This window comes from Schistocerca piceifrons, chromosome 7 (assembly GCF_021461385.2).
Source record: "Schistocerca piceifrons isolate TAMUIC-IGC-003096 chromosome 7, iqSchPice1.1, whole genome shotgun sequence".
In the NCBI taxonomy this organism is placed as follows: Eukaryota; Metazoa; Arthropoda; class Insecta; order Orthoptera; family Acrididae; genus Schistocerca; species Schistocerca piceifrons.
In genome coordinates this window covers 481,460,052-481,476,565 of record NC_060144.1, presented here as the reverse complement: position 1 = coordinate 481,476,565, position 16,514 = coordinate 481,460,052, and the positions used below count along the sequence as shown (strand labels likewise).

Below are 16,514 nucleotides of genomic sequence, written 5' to 3'. Positions count from 1 at the left end.
CCATTCAGTGCGCCATTGATAAAATATGGACCAATGAGTTTGCTCCCCGTGGTGCCACACCATACATTAACTGAGCAACATTGATGGCCAGCTTGTTGTTACAAGTGGGGATTGTCTTAACTCCAGTAATGCACATTATGCCAGTTAACGCTACCATGTTTTGTGAATGTAGACTCATTGGAAAATAGTACCTTGGCAAATAACATGGGAGTTGTTTGCATTTGTTGACGTGCCCATTCACAAAACACTATGTGATTGTGGAAATTGGCACCATGAAGTTCTTGATGCAGTGACACTTGGTAAGGATGATACTTATGATAATGCAGTATTGTGACAGTACTACCTACAGACTTACTGGAATTGCAGTGTCATTGCTAGATACTTATCTGTGGGTTGTGGTGCACCGCCACTGGTACAGCTATTTCATTAGATTTTCTTGTAACACATTTACTTTGTTTCTTTTTGCTGGTGTGTATGCTGCCATGAGACATAAAGGCAAAATGAGTGAGAGTGAGCTTTCTGAGGAAAACACTCAGCGTACAAGGCAACAGCACCCTCAACATTTCTCCTACGTTCTCCATAAATCAGTATCATTTCAATTTTTTTCTTTTGTGTTTGCAACATTCATTGTCTTCTTTCATGTCTGTTTTCCAAATGAGAGGTAGGTGTGCAGGCAGTAAACACTGCACAAGTATTATAATGTTTAGAGCCGCTACCTGTTCTACATCTGCACAATATGCGAGGTCCAGTTGCAGTGTACTGCTTGTTATGATACGTGTAGTTCGCTACTCGGCCACAGTGGCACATCGAGTAGTCCCCTGTATGAAATGATGATATGTTGGAGGAAGACAACAAATGGGGTTTCCAAGTAGAAGTTATGAAATACTGGCCTGTCCTACCGTTGCAGCATGGAGTTGGGATCCTACATGCCATTGGATATTCACGGGCCATTGAGTAGCATGTTGTAAATTACGATTGTGTACCCATTTCTGTTCCTCTGATTACAGTGCCATCTGTGGCAAAAAAAAATCAGTCATAACATATGCAGATTTTGCTGTAGAATTGTAATCAGCAAAAAAAACAGAGGTCTCAATTGAGTATTTCAAAGTTGCACCCACCACCCACACTCAGGGCAGGGTGGATTCTCAAGTGTGATACTGTTGGATGTCCCCCTCCGAGACAAATTGGAATTATAACTTTTTTTGATCAGATATGTAGTTTTTAAGATATTTCAATGTCTTCAGTTAAAGTCAGCACCCTGTATATCAAGTTATGCACCTACAAGCAGTGTGCAACAGCTCATTGTTTTTGTTCTAATTTTCAGCATATTGTTGGATAAGAGGTTCCGTGTTGAATGTGTTGCCCAGGGCACATATCTCTTGCCATATCCTCGTGCTAATCGTTATGAGACACTCTTAAAGCAGAGACATGTGCAACTATTGGGCCGCTCCATTGATCTTAATAAGCTTATAACACAAAGGATAAATGCAGATATGCAAAAATCACTTGATCTTGCTATTAGTAAATTTGAAGCAGGTGATATTACAGGAGTAGTGGTGAGTACATGTACATTCCTTGATGCTGTAAGAGTTTGTGCCAAGAAATGCTAAACATTATTCTTGTTGAATGAGTTTCCAAATAATTTATAATGGTTATCATCATCATCTGGATAAAAGCTTCCTCTAAACGTTCTTTGCATTAAAGTCTTAAGCTTTACACATCCCAATTGCGCTGAACATTTTATTTAATTGACTTGATCTTATCTCCTGGAAGTTACATGTCATTTTCATTGCAGTCTTAATGACATCTTCCAGTTCACTTTATCTAATTTACGTTTTCTTGCATCTCTTAGTAATTCTCAGCATAAAACTCTCAGTTGCTTGAGGAATTTCAGGTTTTGAGTGCTTTTCACATTAATGTTCTATGTCTCTCTGCCGTAATATGAAAATGGTAATATACACAGATTATAAACTTTCGTTTTCAGACAGACTGCAAATTAAATTTTGATGACACTGTATAGCTTACTAAAAACATCCCAGGTGATTTCTACCTTTCTGTTTATTGACTTTGTTGCCCATCCAGTCATTGTTGTCAGCTGCCCTAATACAAAATGTCATCAACTGCTTGTATGATTTTATGCACTACTTGTATGTTTATCTATCATTATGTATTATTTCTTCCCAGATTCCTTGTGACCATATGAACGAAAGGTAATCATTAATAGACCAGTTCATTGCATACTTCTCAAAACACTGATTACAAATCTTAAAATTAGAAATAAGTTAAAGAACAATAAAACAAAAGATTTATGATAGTATGTGCAAATAAATAACATATCACAGTGAAAGACTTTAAGCTATTGCAATAAACTCCTGTAGACAATAAGCTCTCAGTCTTCAGGCCACGAATGGCCGACCGGAACCATCCGACTGCTGTGTCATCCTCAGTGGAGGATGCGGATAGGAGGGGCGTGGGGTCAGGTCAGCACACCGCTCTCCCGGTCGTTATGAAGGTATTCTCGATCGAAGCCGCTACTATTCGGTCAAGTAGCTCCTCAATTGGCATCACGAGGCTGAGTGCACCCCGAAAAATGGTATCAGCACATGGCAGCCTGGATGGTCACCCATCCAAGTGCCAACCACGCCCAACAGCCCTTAACTTCGGTGATCTCACGGGTGTATCCACTGTGGCCAAGGCCATCGCTGTAGACAGTAAAGGGTGTTTCAGGTTTGTTTCATGTCTTTTGACAATTGAACCTGCAGGTTGTACACACTTTTCTGTATAATGGTCAGAGAAATGGTTCCAAATGCAAATTGTTTTCTGTTGAGTCTTGTTTGAGTGAATGTTGTAATTCCTTCTGAATGAGAACATATTAACTACTAATCCTAAGAGGGAACCAAGCAAAGTGGCACAGTGATTAACACATCCAATTTGCTTCCAGAAGGAGTGGCGCTTTCAGCCCTCTGTTTGACCACCCACATTTGGGATTTTCCTAAATCATTTACAGTAAATACCAGGTCGGTTCTAACCAATTTCCTTTCCCATCCTTGTCCTACCTGAGCATATTCTCTCTCTCTCTCTCTCTCTCTCATGTGACCTCATTGCTGATGGGATGTTATACCCAAATCTTGAGTTCCTAAGTGAGAATTATGTACAGGGATTACAAGGCTCCACAATTCTGAAATGCTTTTCCAACAGGGTTCCCTAAATTTGTGAACTAATATCTTTTTGTGAATGCACATAATTTCTCTAAAACAAAATGCCGTAGGAAATAATAGAGTGAAACAAGTGATTATGCTTGTAGTTAAGATAGCAGCATTCAGTTTTGTACAAGACCCTGAAGGTAAACTTCCCAGTACACTTGTTATGTGTTTTCAGTGCTAAGTATTAAAAATATCAGATTTATGATTATTTGATTATCCTTTTCTGTAACATTTCACATTGTGAGAATTACAGATCGCACATTGTGTACTGTGTTTTGTTGCTGTTCAATAATAATTTTCTCTTTGTGTTGCTCTCGGGTGCCGAGCCAGGTCAGCCATTTATGTAACAGAATATTTTGTCAGCATACTTTATCACCATCTTCAGGCGATGCCTGTAGAATGAGTGTCTTCACTACATTGCACCCCCATCATACTCTTATCGCTCCCCACCCCTTCTGTCATTACCCAGACACATACCATATTGGGTGGAGTGGTGGAAAGAAGTTATCAATGCTGGGCCTGAGCTGCATCCCCTCAGTGCTTCTGCCACCCCCATTGGATGTGGAAGTCACTCTTGGCCAATGTTGTGACTTCAGTTGGCTGAGTGCTGAGTTCCACGCTTTACTGAGGGGTCTCTGTCCTGATTGGTTAAACCTCAGCCACTTATATTTCAAGAGCCTCCATGAGAACACTATCCCAAAACAACTTCAGTTCTCAGTAAAGCATGGGCCCAACTCTCAGCCAACTGAAGTCACAACCTTGGGTGAGACCAGTTCTCACACTTGACAGGTCAGCAGAAGCATTGAGGGACCAGAGTTAGTGCCCAGCATTAAGAAATTGCATCCCATCACCAGTCCACACGATGCGCGAGCAACTGTGTAGTGAGGGAATGGGATGGGTGTTATAAGAGTATAAAAGACGTTCGACGTAGTGGAGATGCTCATTGCACTGGTATCATCTGAATATGATGGCTAGGTACATTGTTGAAATATCATGTTACGTAAATGTTTTGGACACCAAGATAAACTGTTGATCTGCCAGGAAAGTGTACGATTACACAACAACCTTCTCTCTATATGCCACAAGCTTCTGTTACCTACTAGCTTATTGCCTCACTCTCTTACATGCATACCACATTTTTATAGCATTTGTAATATCTGAAACAATTTTTTTTATCATTTGTAATATTTAGTGACAAATGTGTTGTAAAAAAAGTGGTGGACCCAGAATAGAACCCTGTGTCACCGCCCACTTTACAGCATCCCAGTCACATTTAGTTTTGTTGCTGTTCTTTGCACTAGAGGAAAAATTTTTGTCTCCTGTTGGCTAGAATTTGCCAAATTCCATAAAGATCGAGAAGTATAGAATGATCCCACAATTGAACATTTTTGTTATACAGAGAAGTTACCCATTGTCCGCAACTTACCATTTAAACCTGAAAGTGCCTCTTGCGCAAACGAGTAAATTTAATTTTCTGTTAATGCTTCTTTGAGTCTGAGTTACATATCTGCCAACTTTAAGATGTGGTACTACTTTTTCATGTATTGCTTTCGAAAATGCTAGTAGCAAGTAAATTGTCCTATAATTGTCTACATTATTATTTTCTCCATTTGTGTGAGACAATTTTACTAATGAGTATTTGAAGGTATCTAAAAACTAACTGTACCTGAGAGACATATTGCTCAATTGACAAGAGTACAGGGCTATGCATTGTTCACGTGTCTCTATAACTCTACTTAAATTATTTCATCATAGTTACTGTCTACCCTCTAGTGATTTATTAATTAATTGAGTACTCTCCTTTCTTGTTTCTTGCAGTTGCTTATGACATAATTGTCTTGGAGTGCCAGCTTTTTAAAGTTCTGCACACTTACCTGAACCAGTAAAATTTTGATTTAACCTTAAAACCGTAGAAGTTGTTAAATATCTTGCACAACTCTGGCAGACCTCTAACATTTTCATTCTTCTGTAGAAGAAATGTAATATGTTGGGACCAACCTCATACATTGTTATTTCTTTAACTGAATAATTTTATTTTTGTTTTGAGTGCTGCCTTTTTTTCCCCATAATAAATTGTTTTGGCCTGGGTAATAACATTCTGTAGCATTTTGTAACATTGGCTGTAGCAACATTCTATAACTAGGATGTGTCTGTCTTTCATATTATTAAACAGCTTCCATTTCTCCTACTCCATTGGTTATCAAAACTGGTTGCTTATTGGTGCCACATTTATGCTTTGAAGAATGGCTCATACATTATGATGTTTTGTTTTATTAACCCAGATTGATCTGAAGATCACCATTATTGATCTAATATAGTAATCAAATTAAAAAATACATTAAAACCTCTTGCAGTCAAGAGACTTATACAAATACTGGTACCACAAATTTTTAACATATGGATCACTGTACTTTCATTGTAACATACACCACACTTAAGCCATAAATCTTTCTGATTATGTTGCTCTAATTTATATTTAAAGAGCAATGTAAACCAGTGTGGTACCAGAATAGACACACACCAATGCAACACCAGATGCAAAGGAAAGTTACGCATCACAAGACACAAAGCTTTAAGGACAGGTAGCACACAGAAAATAAAATATATTTTTTAAGAACATTATTAGTAAATGAACTACCACTGTCTACTCTGTCCATGCCCTTTGGCAACTCCAAAATTTAGATTGTAGTTGGCTACTGATACACCCATTTTACCATATAATCGAATTTTCTGACTTAGGCAATAGTGACATTAGTTTTTAAGAATATTGATATAAAATTACCTTCTGTCTTTAAGAAAACTGGTGTAAAAATCTTTGGCTTGTGTAATAACAAAGCATTTTCTGCTGTATGTGATAGATGGTACCAGTATTTTGTTTATTACCTTGAGCTATAACTCTACATTAATTCCTTTCACTGTTAATTTTGTATATTGTGATCTGACAGGGCAACACTAATTTTCTTCAGTGTGCCCCTCCACTGTAGAACAATCTATGATGGCATTATCTAGAACTGTCACTGTTTGCATTTACTCTGATGTGGAACTCCTTTGTCTGAATTAATTTAATGTCTTTCTTATGGACTGGAAATAAAACTGTGTCAAATCTGGAGAGAGAAATCTCTCCTTCAAAGCTCTAAAATATTTGCTCAGTATAGTATAATTATTTTTCAAGAAATTGTTACAGTTGTCATAAATGGCCACTGTCCCATCCACAGAGAACTCCTTACACAGAAATCAGGTATGATCACTGCTTTAAGGGGAGCTTTAGTATTCCACTTGTATATAAGTGATGCTCTGAAATATAGTTAATGCAAAAGTCAAGGATCACAAGTAGTGCATATGATTTCTGTAGTTTCCCTCGTATTTTGAAGAAACAAGCTCATTGATCTTTCTGATTTTCATTTCCCATTTACTGGGCTAACAGATATTGATGGGACTTCGCTCAAGTATAGGTAGTTCTTAACTGACTTCATCATAATAACGGTCTAGCCATTGTACAATCTATAACAGGAATTCCATCTTGAGTGAGCCATAGCTACTCACTATTCCATCATGTATTAGCTTAACCAACCAACTATTCACAATCTCTGCATTCTCTTTTGCTATTACCTCGCACAAATATTCACGAGGACTGTTGCACCGAAGGTTTGTATAGAGGAGCAGTGTTTTCTATTGCAGCTATAAGAAAATGTTGTGCTTGCCCTTCTCTTCTTCTTTGCATTATTTGAACATCTGCTATTAATGTTGGCAAGTTTAGTATTGAAGTAAAATATTCTGTATTGTTTTTGTGGTTTGTGCTATGATTAATTAACATGTTGCAGACTCAACAGCAGCATTATGACATACGTTAGTACTGAGAATGTTGTTCTTGCTTGTATCCAACTGATGATATGTCTGTAGTATTACCATCACTAAATGCATATCATGAAGTTTTCAATTTTTACTTTGTGTAACCAAAGCCTCTTTAATTTAAGAAATTTCAAGTCTTCCAACAGTGCATCAACCATTAACCTCATTTTGCAATGACAAACAATAACTCTGAATGAATGCTTAGTAATCTATCATGATTTTTTTATTTGTTTCAAATATAATAAATGTTTTGCAGACTTTTTGCATCTAATTCTAAGTGTAAATTTATACATTTCAGGAGTTGGATGGTTTACTGCAAGTAAATAGATTATGTCACAAGTTGTTGTCAAAATACTTGGCACTTGATGAATATGATGCAATGTATCGTGAAGCAAATCATAATGTTTTGGCTCCATATGGACGAATTACCCTCCATGTATTTTGGGAACTAAATTATGATTTTCTTCCAAATTATTGCTACAATGCAGCCACGAACAGGTAGAAACCACAGGTGCATTTTATGGGTCCTTTCAAACCATTCATTTGCAATTTTGAAATTGTAATACATAATCCCAATTTTTAGGTTTGTGAAATGCAAAGGTTTGGTATTTACACAGCCAGTGCACAGGGACAAACCACCACAAATGGGTCACCATTATCTATGGGGTAGTAAACAGCTCAACTTGGCATATAGCACCATATTTGGACAGTACTCAGGTGAGAAATAGATTGTTTTGTTCTAGAATGAAGTGGGAGTATTTTTATTATTAATTTTCTACTTGTCCGTATTCACATAATTGTAAGCAGGTGTCTTGTAGTGTGTGTGTGTGTGTGTGTGTGTGTGTGTGTGTGTGTGTGTGTGTGTGTGGAGGGAGGAGGGGGGGGGGGTCAGGGTTGTCAGTGAGAATGATATTGGAGAAGAACCTTGAAAATAGCAGCTAAATAAAAAGATGGAATGGTTGCTACATAAATGATGATTTGTTGCCTGTGGTAGTTATCTGTTTTATAGTGAAGCAATGCACTCAACAAAGAAGCTTCAGCTCTCATTCCTAACTAAAGGATCCTTACAGAATATGATTGCAAAATTAAACAGATTTAAGCCTTGGGGCCTATATTGCTAACACACTGTTACACAAGCATGATCAACCAGCAAGTTGTTTTGTTTTATTCTTTATTTTCTGTTCATTAACATAATGGAATAGGCTTTATGACTTATACATGATACTAATATGTTTAGTTCTATACATAATTACCATACATTCAAAGTTTTAACATGTGTTTCATATATTTTATTACATGCTCAGTCACAGATATATACACTTAATTATATACACAATTACAATAATTTATAACATGTTCACCTTTTTTTTCATCAAAAAATTCTGTTACATTATAAAATGAATTGTAAGCCAGCCAGCTGTAGAGTTTTCTTTGAAATAGTTTAGAAGGCATGGACCATGCTGAAGGTGGTAATTTGTTAAAAATTATTAGGGAGCTGACTGTGGATGAGTGGGCTATTTTTACTAGGCTGTGTCACGGAATATACATTTAAGTTTTACCTCTGGTGTTGTGCTGGTATACCTTCTCTTACATGAAATTCTTTTATATATGTCTTAATGTGTAATAATGAGACATATACCGGGTGATCAAAAAGTCAGTACAAATTTGAAAACTTAATAAACCACAGAATAATGTAGATAGAGAGGTAAAAATTGACACACATGCTTGGAATGACATGAGGTTAAGCGTATTGTGATATCTAGGGATGCTGAAAAACAACTTCTGACGCCAATGGCCTCACCATAACTCCGGACATGCTTTACAGTGCTGTTCACAACATTATTCCTCGACTACAGCTATTGTTGAGGAATGATGGTGGACATATTGAGCATTTCCTGTAAAGAACATCATCTTTGCTTTGTCTTACTTTGTCATGCTAATTATTGCTATTCTGATCAGAACAAGTGCCATCTGTTGGACATGTTTTGAACTTTTGTATTTTTTTGGTTCTAATAAAACCCCATCTCATTCCAAGCATGTTTGTCAATTTGTACCTCTCTATCTATATTATTCCGTGATTTATTCAGTTTTCAAATTTATACTGACTTTTTGATCACCCGATATATACAGATTTACAATTTTAAGTATATTGAGTTTTTTACACAGAGGTCAACAGTGATCTCATGGTCTAGCCCTATACATTTCTCTTACAACTTTTTTTTGTATCTTCAATGTATCAGCTATATGTGAAGAGTGGCCCCATAGTAGCAGTGCGTGAGAAGTAAAAAATCTACTCACCAGGCGGCGGAACAACACACATAAAAGAGGGTTGTAATTAGGCAGGTTTCGGAGCCAGTGGCTCCTTCTTCAGCCAGAAGGGTTGAAGGGAAAGGAAGAAGAGCGAAGGGAAATTCACTGGAGAGGTTTAGGAAAAGGGGTAGATTTCGGGAAAGTCACCCAGGACTGCAGGTCAGGGGCAACTTATTGTACGGGATGAAAAGGAAAGACTGATTGTTGGGGACTGCATTGGACGAGATTTGAAAACTTGAGAGCTTAAAGGTGAAAGACTGGGTAATAAGCAAGACAGAGATTACTGCTTAAACATAATGCCTGAGTTAATAAGAATGAAAAGCTAAGTGCATTGTACGTAACAGAGATGGGAGGGGAGGGGGGGGGGGCAGTGAAAAATAGACAGGTAAGACAATGAAAGGTGTAGAAAACTAAAACGGAGTAAAGAAAAGAGTAGTTACTGTGAAGAAATTCGGGGACTGAAGAAATTAATGTAAATTAAGGCCAGGTGGGTGGCGAGAACCAAGGACATGTTGTAGTGCTAGTTCCCACCTGTGGAGTTCTGAGAAACTCTGCAGAGTTGATTGTTTTCATTGTTAGATAGTTGGGAGTAACTAAATCTCTCAGTTTCCACATTAGGTGTGTTACCTCTGAAAATGTGACTGGTGTGACTGAAGTATTCTACCCAGCTCAATTTGGAGTCAATATGGAATCCTAGAAGTTTTTAACTGTTCTAGCTTCTATATGATTAAATAGTCCTAAAAAAGATTGTCAGGATTATACAGTAGTCTGTTAGAGGCAGTAGTTCACTGCAGCATTTAGTGATTCCAGTGCATTTGTTGTAATGCTGATGTGTCCTGGTGAGTGGCAATTATTGTTGTGTCATCTGCATAGCAGACCACAGATTGAAGAACTTGTCATGGCAAATCATTGATGGCAATTATGAAAAAGAATGGTCCAAGCACTGATCCCTGTGGTACCCCTGTCTTTACCATTTTCGTTAGATAATGTCTGTTTCTAACTGAAATGTATTGATTTCTGTGCCTTAAGTATGAAGCAGTTAATTTTAGTGCTGTAGTTTGTACTCCATAAAATTGAGTTTCTCAATCAGTATTTCATAAGGGATGCAATCAATCAGCACAGTTACCGTATTTACTCGAATCTAAGCCGCACTTTTTTTCTGGTTTTTGTAATCCAAAAAACCGCCTGTGGCTTAGGATTGAGTGCAAAGTAAGCGGAAGTTCTGAAAACTGTTGGTAGGTGCCGCCACAACTAACTTCTGCCGTTGAATATATGTAGTGCTACACAGGCATGCTTTGCAGGCACAAAGATAAATACTGGCGCCAAAATCTCTGCATCAGTAAATAAATTTAAAAAAAAAAGGTGGAAGACTAAGTTTTTTTCTCCACCCCGAGTTTCGACCACTGCATTTTCATACATTATCCAACGAAGTAAATACAAATTAAGTATTTTTCATCTTCGAATTTAGCAGCATTTCAATGTACTATGAAAATCCGATTGGCAAGACTGTTTGGGATGTTTGTCAATATGGCCAACTCTATGTTTTGAATTTTTTCTTACCAGTGAGAAGAGATGATTGCTAATAGGAACTTTTATGAATTGTGAATCACATGCAATATTCTCTTCACCGTAAGAATAATACGAATATAAACATTTTGCCATGTATTCTTTCGTGTTTGCTGCTATCTCATTTAAAACCTGTCTGCCTAATAAACTGCGAAACTAGAGTGAGACAACAGCAAACGCGGAATAATATACATATCATGTCATGTTTATATTCGTATTATTCTTGTGCCTAATAGTGATACAGTCAGAAATGAAGCACGGCAATTGACTAGATTTTTAAATCTAAGATGACTCTCATTTCTGTGCAGAATGTAATGTACTAAAGAGGCGACTGCAAAGATTTTCAAACGGAGAAAAATTTTCGCTTAACTCTCGTTCAGAACATCTTTTGTCATACGCATTCTATTATTTGGTTCTTGTTGATCATTAAAAGAAAGCAGCAGTGTAAGTAATAACAAATAGTAGTCTCTTGCCGCGAGCGGCGACAGGCCGTAAACACAGAATGCAACAAACAATGAATGACACAGTATAGTAATACATATTTAGGTTAGAGTGACATAAACACCTATAACAAAGAGAACAGCACTTATCATATCAAAGAAAAATAAGCAATCAGTTCAAACCAGACGAAGCACATGAAAGAGGAAGTGTACCCATATAAATATGGACGGAGTGCCTGATGCGTAGCAATGGCTACCTGGTATAGCTTAACTGCTAAGCTTACGACTCGAACCAAACTACTGTAGCTGTATCGTCATTCATTCGACCTAAATTGTGTCTCATATTACAATGGGCCAACATTGTTTCGATTTGGAGGTGCGGCCTAAAACTTTCTCTCCCCTTGAATTTCGAGTCTCAAATTTCAGGTGCAACTTAGATTCAGGAAAATTTTTTTTCCTTGATTTCAAGTCTCATTTTTCAGGTGCGGCTTAGATTCGAGTGCAGCTTAGATTCGAGTAAATACCGTAAACACTCTCTACTGCAATTAATTGTCTTCTCTTTAAAACATTGACACTATACTAAATTTAACGAGTTTTAACCTCTCTACCATCTGTAATTGGAGATGCTGTGTCTCAGTCTAAGTGTAATTAACAGCTTTGTAAAGATATATTAAGGACAGTAGATGTTATTTGTTCTCATTGACACATTTATGATTTTACATAAAAGACACCAGCAGACTGCCAGACATGGGTAACTGGTGACAGTATGGTTAGTATGCCTTTCGCCTATTTCACAGCTTCGGTCTACCACTGCCACATTCCTGTTTTCCAAGACTGAATGAGATATCATGGTTGTTAAGACGCTGGACTTCATTTAGGGGAATCCTGTGTCAAATCTACATTCAACATCAATGATTTACATTATTGTAGTTTCTCTAAATACCTTAAGGCAAACGGTTCCTTAAAAAAAGGACACTGTCACTCTCCTTCCCCAATCAAAGCTAGCATTCCATCTCCAGTGAACTTGTCATTCATTAAATCTAATCGTCCTTTCTGTTATTTCTTTTTTTGTGTGTGGAAGTCATCAACTGTTCAGTTTTTGAGGAGAGTGGTGACACATGTATTTGCCTACATAAATACTCAGAAGTACAATGAGACAGAGAAGCTGGGCGTTCCAGAAAGGCTGCACATGTTGGGCCAGATTATATTCACAAAGTATTTGTCTGTATTATTCAGGTCCAGTCTTGCTAAGATGATTGCCACCAGCACCATATCTACCTGTAATTGACTGGACATTCTCAAGGCTTCCAAAGAAGCCCGTAGGCTCCATCCTCTTGGAATGGGTATCAGCTTGGAGGTTCTATGCTAGAATGCTAACACAAGAATTCTTGATTTTAGTCACTGTATGTGTCATCTGCTCCATGTATAGCATACATTTTATTAGAGATCTGCTTGAATTTCTCACTATATTTGTGACCTGTTCTTCTCACTATTGGAGCTGAAGTGTGTGCTATGTCATACAAATTTTCACAAAACCTTTTATTATATGGTAGGTGTCATTTATGACTGCATCTAATTGGATCGATGCTTGGAAGCCAATAGTTATCATTGGAGACTGTTGCGTACTGTCTGTATCAAAACAATCTCTCATTTGCCACCTAAAAGACACTGACAATTTTATTGAATTCTACTCAGGGTATCTATGATCTAATTTGTATGTAGTCATTATCAGGTGGTGTTCGTGAGTTATCAGGCAGTGTTTATGACTGTGGATAATCATTTTGAGGCAAACCTTCAGTGTTTTTTATGTCTCAAAATAGTAGATGAATATTTGAACTGTATCACTGAGTTGAATGCCAATTCGACAGGTAACTTCCTACGCCATGAAGCCTTAGTGTGTGCCCAGCTTAAGCTTGTAATGTCACTTCAGAGCATATTGACAGGCTGAGCAGTGCATACATGCCACAGGGTCTCGTTCGTGACTGGAGACTCTGCTGAATTAAACTGATGGAGGGGAAGTTTACTCTTACATCTATTACATAACTCATCTGTACATAGAGACATCCATTTTTTCAAAAGAGCATTTAGAAAGAGGATTCTGATCAAAAAATAATGAACTGTGCTAGTCATGAGGATGGTGCAAAATGTTTTGTTAGCAGTTTATGTAGAGTGACTAAGATTGGTACAAAATGCAAGAGTGCATTTTTTGTAAGTATTATTTTGTTAGTTGAAAACTTCAGTAATGAATAGTCTATTTTGCTTGGGGGAAATCTTAATGTAAGTGCGCATATCATGCAACATAACAATGGTATGTGAAGGCAACACTTCGTAATCATAAACTTGAGAATTTGGGGAAAAAAAAATTATAATTTACAATTTGATTGCAGGATTTGTTGGGCCACACCATTTTCGTACCATGTGTGCCTTGCTGGGATATCAAGGAATAGCTGTAGTAATGGAGGAGCTTCTGAAAATTGTTAAGAGTTTAATACAAGGAAATTTATTGCAATTCACAAAGACACTGATGGATGCAATGCCTAAAGTATGCAAATTACCTCGATATGATTATGGATCTCCAGGTATGTACTTCATGTTAGTTTTCAATAAGCTTTGGTAGTTGTCATTATTTGGAAAAGATTTGACGAGTAAATGAACTTGAAAAAGTATTGAGTTTCATCTGTAAGTATCTGGCAAGATATTAAACATTAAGTCTCCTGATATAGGGAGCAATATTATTAAAAGTAAATACTGTATTGAACTTTCATGTCTGGCATTGCAACTTCATAAAATTGATAGTTGAAGAAGTTAAGGAGAAGGCGTGGTAGTGCTGAGAGGGAGAGGGAGCTGAGAAATGGAATAATACATAGCTCTGTAATGTTAGTGTAGAATACACATTTAATAACACATACATGATATTCAGTGTTTCTATAGATATGTATCAGCCTATCATACAATGTTTCTCCAAATGACCAACCACTGTATAACTATAAGATACTCAGATGAAATAATGACAACGCAGGGATATATTTTAAACTGTCAATGCTAGTCCTTCATTATGGCACAGAAAGGGGAAAAATTGGTATCTACCAATCTGCATTACCAGAGTCCATGAAGCCCTCTGTAGTAGTTGAAATCTTAGCATCAGTCAACCCATTGAATTAATCATATATGTTCAGAATTCACACTAGCAGCGTGTTCTTTGTTGAGTGTGGTGAGTTGTTATATTAACAGCCAAACTGCAGCGTTCTAGCTTTGTGAGCTTGCACAGTATCTCAAGTTAACCACATCATGGTCAGCTGTCAACTGGTGTGACTCAGTGTGCTGCCCATTGTTAGGTACAGGACACACAAGGACTTCGATTAATCTGTATTGATAGTAGAGTCAGTTACCTGCAGGATATGTGTGAGACTGTGATTGAACATTTGGCATACCCTTGATATGCTAATAAGATCTAAACCCAGTGGCCCATACATTGAACAGACCGCTTCCCATAAGATCGTGTGAAACGTTATGAAGAGAAAGTTGCACAGTGGAAACTACTGAACATCTGAATTCAAACAGGGGTGGTCAGTTAAACATGAGATATGGGTACGTAGCTCACTTCCATATAATGGTAGGTTTCATCGAACTACAAAATGAAACCAAAGATAGCAGTAACATCTTGTTTATTACTAAGATGCATTAACTTGATTCCAATCACTGATTGGCAAAATAAATAATTATAAAATGCACAAGGTCCGAATGAATTACAAAAGCTACATGATAATCACTTGGCACAGATGGATGAAATTGGAAAAGACATGATACAATTACCTATGTTCATGTAAACTGCCAATGATTCATGAATTAGTCAACATTTTACATCTACATGACTACTCTGCAATTCACTATTAAATACCTAGCAGGGGATTCACCGAACCACCTTCAAGCTATTTCTCTACCATTCCACTTTTGAACAGCACACAGGAAAAACAAACTGTAAAACCTTTCTGTGCAAGCTCTGGTTTCTGTTATTTTATTACAACAATCATTTCTCCATATGTAGGTACTCGCCTACAATATATTTTCGCATTCAGAGGAAAAGTTTGTTACTGAAATTTTGTGAAAGGATCCTCCTGCAATGAAAATTGCCTTTGTTTTAACGATTGCCAAGCCAGTTAATGTATCATATCTGTAACACTCTCTCCCCTATTTCACAGTAATACAATATGAGCTGCCCTTCTTTGAACTTTATCGATATCCTCCATCAATCCTATCTTATACAGATCCAACAATGTGCAGCATTACTGTAGAACAGGACAGACAAGTGTAGTATAGTCAGTCTCTTTAGTAGACCTGTTGTGATTTAAAAGTGTTCCACCAATATACCACAGTCTTTAGTTAGCCTACCAATATACAGGATGCCCCATTTATCATGACCACCCTAAATAACTGTTTGTCCAGAAGCAGATTAGAAAATGTTTCAAGTAAATGTTCTTTAGCCATCAGGGCAGCATGATTGCCTTTGTTGTAGCTTTGTTTATTACAGTGATATGAACAGCGGTATGACTTTTTTAAATGGCACCCTCTATTTTTTATTCAATAATTTATTTTCTCTCTTAAAGACCTATTCGAAAATGTATCACTGAAACACAATGTTATTAATTACATAACGCAACATAGACTTTGAGCCCGGGATCACAGACTTGTCCACTTGCTGAAGTTGTCAGAAAACAAATGAAAATCAAGTAAAAAAATTGACTATGACTCTCCTGTACCATTGCCCAGGAGTAGAACATTCAAAGGTGCTCAAGTGGTGATCCTGGACACTGATAAACTGGTGCACTCGTTGAATGAAAGAATTATTTACTGCTTCCAGTGTTGCCTGCTGAAGAGAATTACCAGCAAGCATGATATGTTCCTGCATGTCCTCTGTTGTTGGAATATCGCTATAGACAACGTCTTTAATGCATCCCCAAAGAAAAAAGTCCAGTGGATTTAAATCAGGAGACCTAGCAGGCCAAGTAACTGTTCCTCCTCAAGCAATCCATCTGGCAGGATACCTTTGGTTCAGAACATGATGTTCACGCGAGCCATTGTGTGCTGGACATCCATCGTGTTGATACCACATAAGAGTCTGGTTCTTAGCGGCACTTCATCGAGAAGA

At 37.4% G+C, this 16,514-nt stretch overlaps 1 protein-coding gene across 2 annotated transcripts in view; it reads left to right on the top strand.

Moving 5' to 3' along the window:
- LOC124804749 (cytoplasmic FMR1-interacting protein) overlaps positions 1-16,514 on the top strand; it is a 143,335-nt gene that overhangs the window by 99,264 nt on the left and 27,557 nt on the right. For both annotated transcript variants that reach the window (XM_047265053.1, XM_047265051.1), the window contains 4 exons: positions 1,325-1,556; positions 7,351-7,550; positions 7,636-7,769; positions 13,756-13,947. In XM_047265053.1, coding sequence (XP_047121009.1) covers positions 1,325-1,556; positions 7,351-7,550; positions 7,636-7,769; positions 13,756-13,947 — 758 coding nt within the window. The remainder of the gene's footprint in view (positions 1-1,324; positions 1,557-7,350; positions 7,551-7,635; positions 7,770-13,755; positions 13,948-16,514) is intronic.